The 15,965-nt window shown below is 38.9% G+C and overlaps 1 protein-coding gene across 2 annotated transcripts in view; it reads left to right on the top strand.

The window, feature by feature from the left end:
- Positions 1-15,965, top strand: part of SZT2 (SZT2 subunit of KICSTOR complex) — a 3,556,133-nt gene that overhangs the window by 1,537,613 nt on the left and 2,002,555 nt on the right. For both annotated transcript variants that reach the window (XM_044085412.1, XM_044085413.1), the window contains exon 38: positions 8,089-8,329. In XM_044085412.1, the coding sequence (XP_043941347.1) occupies positions 8,089-8,329 (241 nt within the window). The remainder of the gene's footprint in view (positions 1-8,088; positions 8,330-15,965) is intronic.

Raw genomic sequence — 15,965 nt, forward strand, 5'->3', positions numbered from 1 at the left:
TAACATGGCTTGGTTATGTATAACTGGCCAGTGTGTTACTTATTGACACTGTATTCATTGGAAAAAGTGTATATCAAAACCTAGTGTGCAAAGACCGCGTTTTGTATATTGTAGTATATTGTTTTGTTTGTAACAAAATAGTAGTTTGTAACTTATGTTTATTTATAGTAGATAAAATTTGGGAATGAGGAAAACATAGCTCGTACCAAACAGTTCATTCTGCATTCAAAAAATACATTATCTTCTCAGGTCTGCAGGCTTTGTTACTTTTAAATGAGGAGTAATATATCTTTGCATTTTGATGCAGTTTCCCTTATAGACAGACTGACTTGCGTAGTGGTTGGCAAAATAAAGCAACAGTACTTGGAGACTTTACAAAAGTAAAGCAGCTTGCCTGTCTACAGACAGGGATAATCCAAAGAATTTTCTCTTTATACACAAGCATGGATAAATCCAGCATCTTGTCCTCTGAAGAGTTCAGCTTCCTTCCTACCCTCCAGATTGCTTTCCTTCTGCTATGTTTTAACATGTTCTAGAGTCGTCCTTGGACCCTGTTCAGACCCAAGGGTCAAAAATCTGCTCAGCATCAAGACTCTGGGTGGTAAATATTCATGTTCTAAAAACAACATGCTTCTGGAGCATTTCTCCCCGGGCCTCCGCTGAAAACAGGATCTGTGGAACTTAGTCTGACTTTCCCGGTCAACAAATGTTAAATAAAATAAAATAAATAAATAAAATAAATGTGTGCAGCTTTCCCTCATTAAGTCTAACCTTCAAGGGACCATTTACCACTGTCTGCCTGACCCTTCTGAGCTGGCACATTTAAAGGCCCAGCATCCACTGTGCAGTAGTATATTTTGCTTGATGTTAGATTTGCATTAATTGTAAAAGACTGTTCACTGCGCTTCAAGAAGAAACAAATTCATATATAATGCATATAACAGCTTTCATCTACCGATAACTAGAGAAATTTTGCGTAGACATAATAATGCAGACCATTCTGCCCTATACATTATATCAAACTCAGTTTGACAAATTAAACTTTGTAAAATCTCTTTTGTAGCATTTTCCTTCTTGTAAAATAAAGCATACCTTAGTGCCATATCTCTAACCAGAGTATAAGGATATGTGTAGGACATACTTATTTGATAGTTAAATCATGCTAGTGTTTATCTTGCAGATAATACTTATCTGTAAAATCTCTCTAGTTAGCCTAGTACTAACCTATGAACCCTATGAAAGTTGTGACAAGACTGAAAATTCCACAGAAATATCTATTAAATAATTCCAATCATGTGTTAGCAACATAGAAGATGAATGGCCAGGTGCTAAGGGCTTTTGCGTTATAAAACCAGAATTTGAGAAAGGTTCCACATCAGATATATTGAGAGAACTCATGAACCCTGCTGCGTCTCAGATTTAGCCATCACTGCATTATTGTTTACAAGGTTTTACCAACGCTCAGATACGTAAAGGAGGAGGTCTTTGTTTATCTTCTCCCCTCCCTACACTGACACCCATATATCTGGTGCTCACCCCTCCCATAATCTTTCCTCCGCCTCTTAACAGCTTCTGTGCTGTTAGAATGAGCATAGTAAGCAAAGAGATGTATGATTACATTTCATATGTGCAATTAGGAAATCACATCAAGGGCACAGCTTGCTCCCATGCATTTTAGTGTGTCGTAATCTAAACAAATGCCAGGGAACTTTGGTCCCTGAGTGGGGTTAATTCTTGGAATTTCTGCTGTTATCTTGGGAACTCCCTTATTGCTTCTTTGCTGTGGATGTTGTCATGGTCATTTCATTAGTTTGTGTGTGCTTTTGGTCTTTGTCTTCCTTTTACAGAATTGGATTACCATTGGTGGTATCAACTCTCTTGAGGATAGCATTGATGAGTGTGTGCTGATGATAGTGTACCCCCCCCCCACCCGGTTTCCCCCAGAATTGCCTTCGTTACTCAGCATTCCCAAGTTTACAGAGCCGTCTGTGTTGGCATTGGGGTTGACCACTCCATGTTTGACCATTAAGCTGTTGACTTGAGCCCTTGCTGTTCTTCAGCTGAGGTCAAGTTGGTAACATTAGCATTGATGTTTTCTGTTTAGAAGTCAGTACTAGTGTCTGATTCCCAGCCTCTAGTAGAAGACCTGCAGTTTTGACTCGAGAGTCAGCTCTGCCATCTTTGCCAGTTTGGTGTTTGAGCTTCCACTTACCAGTCAGCTTTGTCTCTAGCTTCTCCTAGAATTGTCCTTATCTATTGGTTTGCCAATTCACCATCCTGGTATGAAGGATAGCTGGATCAAAGGATCTAGTGTAATCTAGTCATCCATTTCAGACCATCAGCCATCTTCTTTGTCTTCCTCAAATGTGTTACTTCAGGTACATAAAACGACCAGTTGCATAAAGAAATACCTTGGCTTCCTTTCAGAATGCTCTTCATCTGATCTAGAGCAAGGCCAGATTCCCACCATCAATTTACAGGTGCTCCTTTAGCTTTTAGACAATGGTTCTGTTTAAGGATATTTGATAGATAATGATGACAGTAACATTTCCTGAAAATTTCATGACATAAGTGTTTGTTTTGAGACAATCGAACTTTATATACTGGGAGCAGAGGTAACTAGAGACAATCCTCTGGGAATGGTACTTTATGAAAGCATTAACTAGATATGTTTTCATACTTATGACTGCCAGTTTCAGCTGTGACTTGGGAATTTGAGTTTGGTTAATTGTTATGCTTAAAATGCACAGCATACAACTGGAGGTTGTAAATTAAAATCTAGGTGTATGAGAAATAGTCTGTGCAGTTAATTTTCTTCAGTGTAGAAGTTTTATTGTACTGTTTGCAGAAATTTAGGAAAATGAATCTCACTGGCTACATTTTGAATGCAGCAGAAAGTAATTATTATTATCTGTCATTAAGCCGTCAGCACACCCACAAAGTTGAAGCAGTTAGATGTGTGGCAGAATGCAGTTCCAGTAATGTAAATGAAGGAACAGATCACTCATATGCAGAGGGATTTCAGACCTTAAATGAGTCAAGGGATATTGAGAACAAGAGTGATGATCAATATGAAGTACAAATGGAGAAGACAGTCTCTGGCAGTGAAAAAATGTCAGGGAAGGAAGAGGTGAGGTGCATTTTGTAATAAAATGGTAACATGGCTTGGTTATGTATAACTGGCCAGTGTGTTACTTATTGACACTGTATTCTTTGGGAAAAGTGTATATCAAAACCTAGTGTGCAAAGACCATGTTTTGTATATTGTAGTATATTGTTTTGTTTGTAACAAAATAGTAGTTTGTAACTTATGTTTATTTACAGTAGATAAAGTTCGGGAATGAGGAAAACATAGCTCGTACCAAACAGTTCATTCTGCATTCAAAAAATACATTATCTTCTCAGGTCTGCAGGCTTTGTTACTTTTAAATGAGGAGTAATATATCTTTGCATTTTGATGCAGTTTCCCTTATAGACAGACTGACTTGCATAGTGGTTGGCAAAATAAAGCAACAGTACTTGGAGACTTCACAAAAGTAAAGCAGCTTGCATGTCTGCAGACAGGGATAATCCAAAGAATTTTCTCTTTATACACAAGCATGGATAAATCCAGCATCTTGTCCTCTGAAGAGTTCAGCTTCCTTCCTACTCTCCAGATTGCTTTCCTTCTGCTATGTTTTAACATGTTCTAGAGTCGTCCTTGGACCCTCTTCAGACCCAAGGGTCAAAAATCTGCTCAGCATCAAGACTCTGGGTGGTAAATATCCATGTGTGCAGCTTTCCCTCATTAAATCTAACTTTAAAGGGACCATTTACCACTGTCTGCCTGACCCTTCTGAGCTGGCACATTTAAAGGGCCAGCATCCACTGTGCAGTAGTATATTTTGCTTGATGTTAGATTTGCATTAATTGTAAAAGACTGTTTCACAAATTCATATGTAATGCATATAACAGCTTTCATCTACTGATAATGTGATTGGCTGCCAAAAAGCAATTACTGGAAAATGGAAATCAAAATCTCAGCTAACTGTAATTGAAGTTAGCTGAGATTTTGATTTCCATTTTCCAGTAATTGCTTTTTGGCAGTCAATCACATTAAAATTAATAAGGCCTTGCTATGTAGAGGCAAATCACATCCTATATACCTGCTCAAAAGAAGCATTTCCTTAGTTACAACCATTTGAACCTGAGTTCATAGAACTGAAGATTATTTTTAAAATCTGACAGTTCAGTTCATTCTCAAAACACGTTCCCAGTGATCTCTGTCTTTTTCCCATCATACCTCCAGCATTTGCTGTCTACCTGAGGAAGAATTTGCTAAAGTCTGTTTGTGGTAAAAATACCTATGCAGACGCTTCCAATCAAAAATCCTATACCTTCAGGGCTTTGTTGCATACTTGGGAGCCATACAGATCTCCTCCCATGTTTCCTTTGTAAATTGTTTTTTTCATTCTCTGTCCTAATCTTTTCTAACCTCCTCCAATTTATTCTTGTAGTTATACAGTATTGTATATGTCGTACTAATTATCCCCCTTTTTAGCATCAGCTTCTAGTTTAGACTCAACCAGAAACTCTACCAGAGCTGGTCTTTCATGCAGTACTCCCATATCCATTTTTCTTGATACTGTTATTAATCCATGGTAGAGAAGACTGACCCATAGCTGTCAATTTTGCCAAAACTTTTTGCCATTGTTTTGAAAACTAGTATAGACATAAACACTTAATCATGGCTTAAAGCAGAAATGGTTCTATATGAAGGTGGGTTTGAAGGGTCTTTACCATCTTTTGTGCTTTACAGTTATTTATCAAACTGTAGCCTCTTCCTTTGATAATGTTTTGCAAAAAACACTAAGGCTTTCAATCATTCCTGGAAATAATTGCTGTTTTTTTTGTGTGTGACCCCACGAAAATATCAAATTATAAAAAAAAAAAAAACACCAAGCGAATGCAACTGAGGGCATTCGGGTACCATTTTTTCATATTTGCAAAACTTTTGAAAGTTAAATTTCAGCTACAAGAGGATTCAAAGAGCTTTTATTGGAAAGGAGCTCTCACAAATAAGAAGATGAAATTAGCCTCACAGTGTGTCTTTCCTTAAACTAATAAAAGTTCTTTGCATGTGATCTTTAAGTTATTTTTCTGCAAATCACTTTTAGTGGCAGATATTTCAAATAGGATTTTAGCTTGGCCATGCTCTGGGGGGTCCTTTAAGTGCCTATTTGCCTGGGTACTACCTTTACTACTTGGGATTCTACTCCAATTTTATATTGTTCGCTGTCCCTCCCTGAAATAAGATAGCATGGTTGTGTGAGATACTGACAGTGAATCTTTGGGGTCTGTATATCAGTAAAGTTACTCACTTTCCTTCCTCTTTAGTTGGACTGAGTATTGTTTTATAAGTTGTTTAGGAAATATCCTGTGTACTGTTATATTTGCTTTGTAGACTTGCAAACACAAGCACACCAATAGATTTGTTTACCCTTAGCATGAATCTCTGTGCAGAGGTTCTAGCCTTGAAGAGCTGAAGAGAGTATATGCCAGCTTTATACATTGTATGTATATATATATATATATATATATGTGTGTGTGTGTGTGTGTGTGTGTGTGTGAGAGAGAGAGAGACCTTCTCTCTCTTTTTTTTTTTTTTTAATGAGTGTGTACTAGGCTATTTCATAACAATAGTCTAATATTTCTCCCCCTAATAAATCACCTTCTCCAGTTATTGTTAAGGATGATGGTGTGGATTTTTCATCATCCCTTTCATGACCCCAACTTAGAAGGATTTGGAGAGGGAGAGTCCGGCAGTTGGTTTAGAGGATTACAGAGCTGTTAATGAGATGTTTCCTATGGTGTAGTGGTAAAAAGTTTGATTCCCTCAGCTTCTAAAATTTGATTCCCTCAGCTTCTAAAAGTTTGATTCCCTCAGCTTCTGTTGCCTAAATGTGCAATTCTGTGCAAGTCACTTTACCAAATACTATTCCTGGGTTGAGTCTAAAAAAGGTCCATTGAGATCAGTGCCCTGCCCTGGAAAGCAAATACAAATAAATAAATGATGAAAGGGAGTGGAGGTGTCCCACAAACCTCACAATTTCTACTCAGCATGTCCTGCACTAGGGTTTCTTCATCACTCAGCCTGTTTCCTAGGTGGTCATTTAGTTAACAAGATGATGCAGCTGAGACTAGCAGAACATAAAGGAACACTGTTCTAGCTTCTGTAGTAAAAAGACCAGACAGGATCCTTGGCAACTTTGCAAGACCTGTTGGTCAGTAACACCCAAACTAAATTCCATTGTTGCAACTGTAGCCAATAATGAGAATTCTACCCTGCAGTGCCCTGCTGCCATCTTCTGATGAGGAACCTTGGGCAACGGACAGATTTGAAAAGCAAGTTTACATATCTTCTATATTTAGTGTGAGGGCCATAAATTACCAGCCAGATATGCTGCATGTCTAGTAAGAGCTAGCTAATGAAATAAACTAGTCACTACAAGTATAAGGGTTGCTGCTAGATATTTGAAGTCAGTTACAGTCTCAGATGGCAACCATGTGTTCCTTTGCCACCCTTACCTTTGCCTAGCCCATAATTCTGCAGATGATGCTGCAAGAGCAGCAGCTGAAGTTAATGTTGTGCTGCCATGACTGGCAGCACCTTTACAGAGGAAACCGAGGCAGCCTTTCTCAACACTTTTTATTTGAAAGTTAAGGGGTTTTTTTTTTGGTCCAAGCAGTTAAAAATGAACTGGGGAAATGGAACAGGAGGGTATGATACTTATTTTTTTTGGCATGAAATTCCAAGTTTCCCAGTGCCCGTTCTCTGGAATGCGATGGAACCCAAGTCAGTTTTGGTTTCAGCATGGCCTCCAGCAAAGTAGTAGTCAGAGGTCTAGGAGGATTCCCTGTGGCCACAACAACTTTGAGAGTGGTCGCCAGTCCAAAGGGGAATAATAAGCATAACAAAGTATACCATGGTGGTTCTTGTTGTGGCTAGCAATGTTATCCCTGAACCTTTCCCAGTACAGAGGCGGACATTAGGTCATCTGTTCCCCCACTTGCCTGCTTGGCTGATCAATTTAGAAATCAAATGAATCAGGACAGTAATATCCATAAGCTACACAGTTCCCTTCCACACTCCCTCCTAGCTCCATTCTTTTCTCATGCAAGGTGTGCCATCCTATCAGAAGAGTGTTGCAAGAAACGATTTTTTTAAATCTTTTGCAAAAACAAACTATCCAGAGGCTGCATTGCATCATAGTATTTCCATACCTAGATTACAACAAAAGTTTGAAACTTAAAGTAATTTAAAAATATCTAATATTCAGTATGGCTGGTGCAGGAACAGTAAATGGGACTAAACCATTTGCAGTAACATGTGCAAAGAGTTGTTATTTTTAATTTGTACATGTTCCTGGTATTATGTCTCTGGGTATAAGCAAGGCTTTAGACCACCCAGTTTGGGCAAGAACAGTCCCTGATCATTAATAGAACTGGAATAGCCTTGCAGTTAGATTTTTCTCCCCACTTTTTGTGGTTGATTTTTTTCAAGTTCTCCAACTTTCTTTTTTTGCTGACATTCAGTATTAGCCAGTAACTGAAATGTACCCAAAAAGGCAAACTGGCTGTCTTTTCTGAGTTTCAGTTTTTACACTAGGAGAGCTGAAATTAAGCTGTTACTCATTGTGCAGACATCTTGGAAATCCCAGAAATTGGAGATTGTTGAGATGCAACTGCTACTTAACCCAGATCCTAGGAGCTAAAACTGGGCAAATGGGCATGTACCCCTCTTTCTGGTAACTTCAGATTTATGAACTACTACTTGCGAGGGTACAGGAAATAAACCAAGTATTAATCTATTGTAGATCGCTCTTTCAGAGATAAGTTGATACAATATATGCTCACGTATTTGCAATTCTGAGACCATTTTCAATTTTATAATTAAGTGATGGGCACAAATCATCCATCTGTACATATATAAAAAAATGTATTATTAGGTCTTTGTCTTTAGTGTTCTATTAGTTATAGAAGAATTGCACTTTTATTTTTGAAGGTGACTATAACAGTATGATGTATAATTTTTTTCTTCTTATTTAGACTTTCCAGGACAGCAGATTAGAAAGTACAGGGAATGACGGAACCTCAATGCTGCTTCCACCACACCCAGATACTCATCAGGTGGATGAGAGTAGTGCTACAGGAAAGGTGGATGGTTCTCCTGCTGCTACAGAACAGATACAAACAGTCTTCTCTCTGAAGAAGACAAATTCTGAGACTTCTATATCAAAAACGTCATCAGTGGTGAGCTTGACTGAGTCAGTGACGCAGAACACTGCAGGTTGGTCTGGTCTTATAATGTGGCATATCAGTTGCTTTATTACCACATCTTTCTAAGACATGTTTGTAGTTAAAAAAGTGGTAATACAGCCATGATTTTGTTTCTTTACTGAGCATTAAACCCTATTGTGTACTTGTTTTTATGATATCTGTGGCCTTAAGAGTCTTATTGGTTTTATAACCGCTATGTCCTTTTCAGGAATTCTTATTTATGCAGTAAGTCATGACCTATGAGATTACAAATATCATACAGCGTGATTCCAGCAAGTTACTCCATGTTGTCCTTTTCCCTTCATAAATCACTTTACTTCTCATGCCATCATCCCTGTGATACCAGCTGATACAAAACACACCATAATAGTTGTGCTGGCTTATGATATTTCCAGTTCTTCTCATCTGTCCATACTGTTAGTCACCTGAATGTGTTTTAGTTTGTAAGTAGTTATGTAGTCTCCTAAGATTTTCTGTACTTAACAGTGACCATCTCTTGTTAACTTTCTTTCACATTTTTTTCTAAATTCTTGTTATTGTTATCAGGTAAAGTGTACCAAAGTACATGCACACGTAGATATACAGCTAGCATAGTCTACTAAACTATCACATCCTTCATGTTATGCATGTCCTTCTTCCCTATCCTCCCTATTCTTTATTTCCAGTCTCCACCTTTGAGTATCCCTTTTTCCTTTCTTTCTTCTCCTCTTTCCAGGGTTTTTCCTTCAGTCTGCATTTCCTTAAGATCTCATCTGGGTACTTCTGCTTACTCTTTGCTTTTCTTCTCCTTTGTTCAGAGGTGATATGTATCAGATTTGGTACTTTATCTTAAGGGAGGGGGTCACTTCATCAAAAGACTATTTCACTGATTTGCTTTCCTGAATGTGGTACATTCTTGAGTTTTGTGGAATGCCCTCTGCTCCCTCAGTTGTTTCTGGGGAGGGGAGCAAATTCATCAGTGTTTAATAAGACAGCTCCCAGTTAAACAGACTTCTCTGAACGCATCTTATCCCATCTGTTTGATCCACTTGACCTGTTATTTGTTTTTGATCTTTCTAGTGATCATGCGCAGTATGTTGACATTGATTATGCCTGGGGCCCAGCCATTTTCTTCCTCTTCTCCCTCCATTTATGTCCATGAATGCCTTGTTCCCCAATATCTTTAACAAAGTTTTCCTTCTAATCAACCTTTCTGGCTTATTTTAATTGGAATTCATAACAAAGAAAATTCCCATGTGTTTTTCACTTTCTATTTCTAAATACTAATTATCTAACTTCTGCTTCCCATAGCTTGTGCTCCCATTTGAATTCCTTGAAGTTGTGTGTTAAACTGCTTTCCTTCTTCTCCAGAATTATTTCTGTGTCACTGTCCTCTTCTGTTTTGACCTGTTTTCATACCTCTCAACTTCTTAGAGCAAGAAATCTGGACAAAGCCATAAATATAAATGGGACAAAGGACCAAAAATAGGGACAATTTTTACATATTGCTCTTACAAACTTAGAAAGTTAATAGAATAACAGGTTTGGTTTTGCATTAGCATGGATTTTCTAAAGGGTTTGAAGTCTGAAACTCAAATGTCTGTCATTATTTTCTGACTTAAATCTTTAATGATTTGCCACTAATTTGCCAGAAAACCACAATTTTATGATAAACGGATCAAAAATATGAGGCAAAAATCTGGACATTCTTTGAAAATCTGTACAGTTGAGAAGAATGCAGTGTTTTGGGTGTGCTACCATTTGTGGAGTGTGACAAAGTTATGTGTATTCAGTACTACATTGTATGCAGTAGTCTTGTTTCATTCAGTATTCTTTTTGCCTCCTTTCAGTCATTTTCACTTCCTGCCTGTCATTCCCAGTCTTCCAAGATCCTCTGTAGCTTAATTTCGTCTTCCGTATCTAGTTATATGCTCATATACAGCATCCCTCAATACTTCTCCCTTCATCCTTTCTGTTTTTTTCAGCCATGCCTGTTTTCCTCCTCATCGTATTTTTTCTTTCCTCCTAATGTTCTCTCTAGTATGGGTTTTACTCTTGTTAGTCTTAGCCAATGCCTTTACTTTACTTCCCACCATCCCCTTGCATACTTTGGCCTCTTGTTACTTTTATTTTCTCCTTTCTTTTTCAGTGAGGACTTGGTGTAGCATTATCACTCTTCTTTGTGCATAATTTCTCACTCAGTGACACACTCCCCCCTCTGCAGTTCCTCCTTTTGCTAGACATCTCCTTTCCAAGCAGGGAGTTCTTGAAGTAGCACCTTCTTTTACTGTTGCCTAGTTGGCACTCCTATGTTATCTCCCTAGACTGTTTTGGGAAGGCTTTTCTTCACCTTCACACTGTCATTTGACTTTTGTTCTACTTCCCCACGTTACTCATTTGTTTCTCTTTTTTATACTTTGTTGAGCAGGACATCTTACTGGGTTGCAGCCCATTTTTTTATTGGAGGCCTGGTGAGAAAAGCTTCAGTATAAACAAATGGTGATAGTTTGGAAACAAAATATTACATGGACATCATAGCAGATTTTGAATGTATAGTGAAAAAGTTCACATTATCATGTTAAATGCATTAACATCCATAAACTATAAACGCAAAGTGCCTAATAGAGTATAGAGTCTACTAATCTAGAATCACACCTGTAAAGTGTTGGAGGAAAAGTATTTTGAATACAGGATTGATTGTTACATTAATAACATTGCATTTGGTTTTGCACATACATTCAGTCTAGTAACTTACTCCTGTATGAATACGCTTGATGGCATATACTGAATTTTTTTGTGTTGTCCAAAGAAGTTAATGTTGTAAAATAATTATTTGTGCTAGTGTTTTGTGTGTACTGACAGTATGGTGCAGAGGTTTAAGACTCTGCTTTTAGACCTAGACTCTGCAGCAGTCCTAGGTTTGAGTCTCAAAGCCTCATTTTGCCTGTTGATGGGTGACTCTGGGCAGGTCACTTAGACAGTCCTCCTGGGATGACCCTAAACATGAACTTGTGTGTCCAATTAACAATTAGCTTTGATTATTGGTATTAGTTTGAATATGGTTGACATGGTCAAAGCAGTAGCAAAATATACTGAATTAATTTCTTTTAGCATAGAGAAAGAAAGAGAAGAAGAAGTAATGTAAAACCTTTGGAAGCAATGGTGTGAAATAAAGGGGAGAGAAGTCAGAACTAATTTAGTTGTGGATACAGCATTACTGTAGGAATAAAGGGGAAAGGTGGGAGAATGTGGACCATTTATAGCAGCTGCAGCTTACCTTGTCAATGTAGTGGGTAAGTAAGAATCTTTTGAAGTTGTGTATACTATTTGCTCATTTTATGATTGAAGGCAACTTGTTCCATTAGACAAGGTGGGTATGTTATGTGGTGTCCTTCCTTAGATCACTGTTGCAATATTCCAAAACTGATGGGTTATCTTGCCAAGGTAACCTGACATCTAGCTGGTGTACCACAACCAGCAACCTTCTGTATGCTCATACATCTAGTGTATGACCTCAACCCTTGGGCGTAAGGGGTGCACAAGTAGATGTAGATGCATAAGATTCTTAGACTATTTTGCTGCCGGTCCAAATACAGGATCTTTACCCCCATCTGTCTGCTCTCGTTGTTGTTTGTTGGCTGTTACTGTTGCCTCGACTTATTGAAATAAGTGCCTCATTGAAGCACCTTCTTTTTTGTTGTATTTTTCATAAATTAGTTATTCTCAGCTAAGAGAGGGAAGTGTGACTGTGGTAGGCAGATACCTTATATGGACCTCCACTCCCATTGCTTATTCTGTCTAGGGGCTGAACGCATGTACAGAAACTGTCAGATCTGCCAGTTTGTTCATAACAGCCTCGATACTTGACTTTCTTTTTTAAAAACATACTCAATGTCTGAAACGCCTTGCAAAAAAGCAAAAATGGCAGAACCCTTGACGTTGGACGTCTTGCTTGCACCTTAGATATTTAAGAAAACTAGGCCTGAACTTTCTGCTGCCCAGTTTGATTCAGATAAACCCATTGAAATTCTGCAGGAATCTATGGTATGTCCATCTATTTCTGAGACGCCCACTACCTCAACCCCAACCAAGGTCATTGTGGTGTCTGACTGTGGCATGCTCAGAACTGCTCATAGCAATATGATTGAGAAGGAGAAACAAAGGGTGATAATTTCTGAGAGACCAAAGGACATTCCGCAGATATTTGTTAGGGAAGAGGTGCCTGTCACTTTGATCATGGTCCATCAGGGTTCTGACCTGTCACACTTTATGAGGACTGATGTCAGCCCTAAGAAAAAGAAGGAGAAAACCAAACATACCTCCTACTCAGACATCTCAAGAAAAGGAGTAAGTTGAATTCTCACAGGGCCTATACAAGGCCTTTTTTCTCTCTGAAACCCTCTTCATTCCTTTCTACTCCTTCACTTCCCCATCCCCTCAGAAAAGACTACATGAATCTTCATTTGAGAAGGAGGAATCTGATTCAGATGAAGATTCTTTAGCATACTTATCACATATCCAGTCTCCTGGACAATATGCTTCTGATGATGAGTGCACCTTGTCCCTGACTCCCCTATTGAGGAAATTTCTTTTGGGGAAGCTGTCACTAAAATAATTCAACATTTTGAGTATGAATACAGGTGACTAACGTGCAAAAAAGATACTATAATTTACTGTAGGTAGGGGCGCCTATGCCTTCTATTCCTGCAGGCATGGAGGCCTTAATGGATTCTTTTGCATCCACTTCTAATTCTCCAGACTCTCAGCACCCAGCTGGCAAGAATTCTGTCAGATTTTGTATACCACCTGCAGACTTAAAATTTCACTTCAAAAAGCCTGTAGCAGATCCTTCTGTTTTTTTTTTTTTTCCCTGTCTACACTGATAAATATACTAAGGTTTTTCTAACAGTTAATATTTTGCCATCAGACAGAAATAGTAGGGCCCATGGGCAGGTATGGAAAGAAGGTTTTACACCTCTGCCACTGTTGCCTTAATTACTTAACTCAAATGACAAAATACACTTTGTCCGTTTTTGGGGACATAAATAAAACCATGGCCTACCATGAGACTTCTGACACTAAGCAACAAGTGATATATATGCTTGGACAAGCTACACAAGTTGTTAAATGCAGCTATGATGCAGAGGATTCCTCAAGGACTACAGCTCCTGGATATGTTGTTAGATTTGTATGTCTTTGCATACAGTCCCTCCCCCAGGATGTTAAGGCCAAACATTTGGATTTCCCCCTTCACAGAAATCTCTTATTTGGATCTTGGATCTTGGATCTTCTGCAGCAGAACATTTTAATAATTTAGAAGGGCAGGGTAAAATGATGTAGGACTTTAAACTGATTTTTTTCTAATATCAGTACTTTGGTGTCAAATAACTTATTCTGCTAAGCCTCAGTCCTTTGTCTGCAGGGAACAGAAGCCCTCACAAAACAACAGGAAATCAACCCAGGAAAAGATTTTCACGAAAAACTTTACAGACAGTCGAAGTCTGGAAACCTCCTTTCCAGACAAGTCATCCTCCACCTAACTGCTGTGCCCCCACTTCCCTTTTTCAGTCCAGGAATTCCCATGTCAGAAAGACTAACATTGTCCCTTACATCCTAGGAATTCATGACTGCAGACAAGTGAGCATTACCCATCACTTGACACCGCTACAAGATGTCTTGGAGGGAATTTCCTTCATTGTGGGGAATTTACCTTCTTCATTCCACTCAGATTCACCTCCTTCCACCTCTCTTACAGAAATTCCTCACACAGGATGTCATACAACCAACACATAGGAAAAGGATTTTATTCAAGACTTTTTCTTTTCCCTAAAAAAGGGGGAGCTTGGAGGCCATTCTGAACTTACCCAACCTCAACACCTTTCTGGAAGTGCCATCTTTCAAGATGCCCTACCTGCAAACTGTACATCTTTTTATCCTTCCTCAAGCCTTTCTAGTTTACCTAGACTTGAAAGATCATACCTTCATATCGCCATTCACCCCCACCTGCAGAAGATTCCTCAAGTTTTTCTGTTTTTTTCTTTGCACTTTCAATTCTTTGCTTTAGCCTTTGGTTTGTCTGCCTCTCTGAGTTTTCACAAAGTGCCTTGCCACAGCCACTTCCTCTTACAGAACCCAGAGAATGCAATTATTTCCATACCTGGTCGACCTCCTTATCCAGGCTTCCTCACAGGACACCCTATGGCTGCATCTCAGTTTCACAGGTTTCTCTTCTGGAAAGACTGGGTTTCATCTTCAGGAAGTTAGTCTTATGTTTGAATTTCCCGAGAAGCCTCATCACTATTTATTTAGGTTTCCTGTTATTTCCTAAACCCCAAGTCCTAGTTGCTTTGCCCCTGGCTTATCTGGAATTTTTAAGTTACTGTCTTGGATGACACCCTTTACATCTCCCCTGACCTTAATTTTCACTATAATACTTAGGTTATAGTCCATCCCTGTATTTCTCTTGAATTCTTTGCGTCTCTCTGATATTAGTTTTCCCTGCTGCCTCCAGATTATCTGCTGATAACATGCAGTCATCTTCAAAGAAAAGGAAGTGGGCTTCACCCTCTCATTCCATGCTGTTTTAGGCCTGTCTGTGTGCCCTGGCCATTATCTCCATGATTGAGGAAAGTGGGAACTCTTGATTTACATGCGTGTTTGGACTGCCGCATCCTCAGTAGCATGCCCATTTGCTGTTTTTACTCTAGGGTTATGTTACCTTTAGTCAGTTTCTGAATGCCTAAAGTGTCCCTTGTTCCTGTAAAATTTAGAATAGAGACATCCATTCTTTGGAGTCAGAGGCTTTCTTTATATTGAATAGGTTGGTTCTTGCAGTGTTCATCCTTCTCGTTGCTACAGTGGCATTTTGCATTATCTGCCAAGGTAACCCAGTACTGGCTAGCTTTTAAAAGCTCAGACTGTCCTCCCTTACTATTCCTATGACAGGTGATTTCATGAGCATATCCTGGGAGGGAAGCCATGAGCTGTCACAGGAAGTGAGTGATCAGTCTTTTTTCTGCCACACAAAGAAGAAAGTACTCTGAATCTTCACAGGATCTAGTGCTGGTATGGCAGAACCAAACCATTAAGGTGCAGGAGAAGGCAGGGATAAGAGAATCCTTGCCAGATATAATAATGTGTCCCCAGATATTCTAATGACATTCATAAGAAACAGAAGCTTCATCATACAGCTGATAATCATATTATAGCTGTTTATAAAGCTGATGGGGTTTCCTCGACTAAAACTGTTCTGCAGACAGTTAATTCTGGTAGACGTGTTCCCATACAAGGGACTAGTGCTAGTTTGGCTGGAGACCTTTGTTTTGTTTCAGAGAATATGAGGAATCTATTGAGGACAATTGTGATTTCTTAGTTGAAACTGAGTTCAGTCACTCTGATTCTTCGAAAGGAGAACCTGAACTTGAGTCCAAACAAGCATGCAGTTTTCCTCAGAAGATTGCTAGCTTTAGTGAGGTTTTTGCTTGGGAGCAGTTGTGAACTATCCCTGAGCTAGGCAGGGTGTGTGACCTTATAGAGGATGAAATGCCCAATTGAGTAGCTAGCTTCCTGTCGTACTTGGCCTTGGAAGATGTTTATAAAGCTACCTGCAGGACACCAGTATCTATTAAAGCAGTCCCTTAAAAGTCTCAGAGAAAATATAGGGTCTC

Source organism: Protopterus annectens, chromosome 10.part0 (genome assembly GCF_019279795.1).
Source record: "Protopterus annectens isolate FY-2018-M chromosome 10.part0, PAN1.0, whole genome shotgun sequence".
In the NCBI taxonomy this organism is placed as follows: Eukaryota; Metazoa; Chordata; order Ceratodontiformes; family Protopteridae; genus Protopterus; species Protopterus annectens.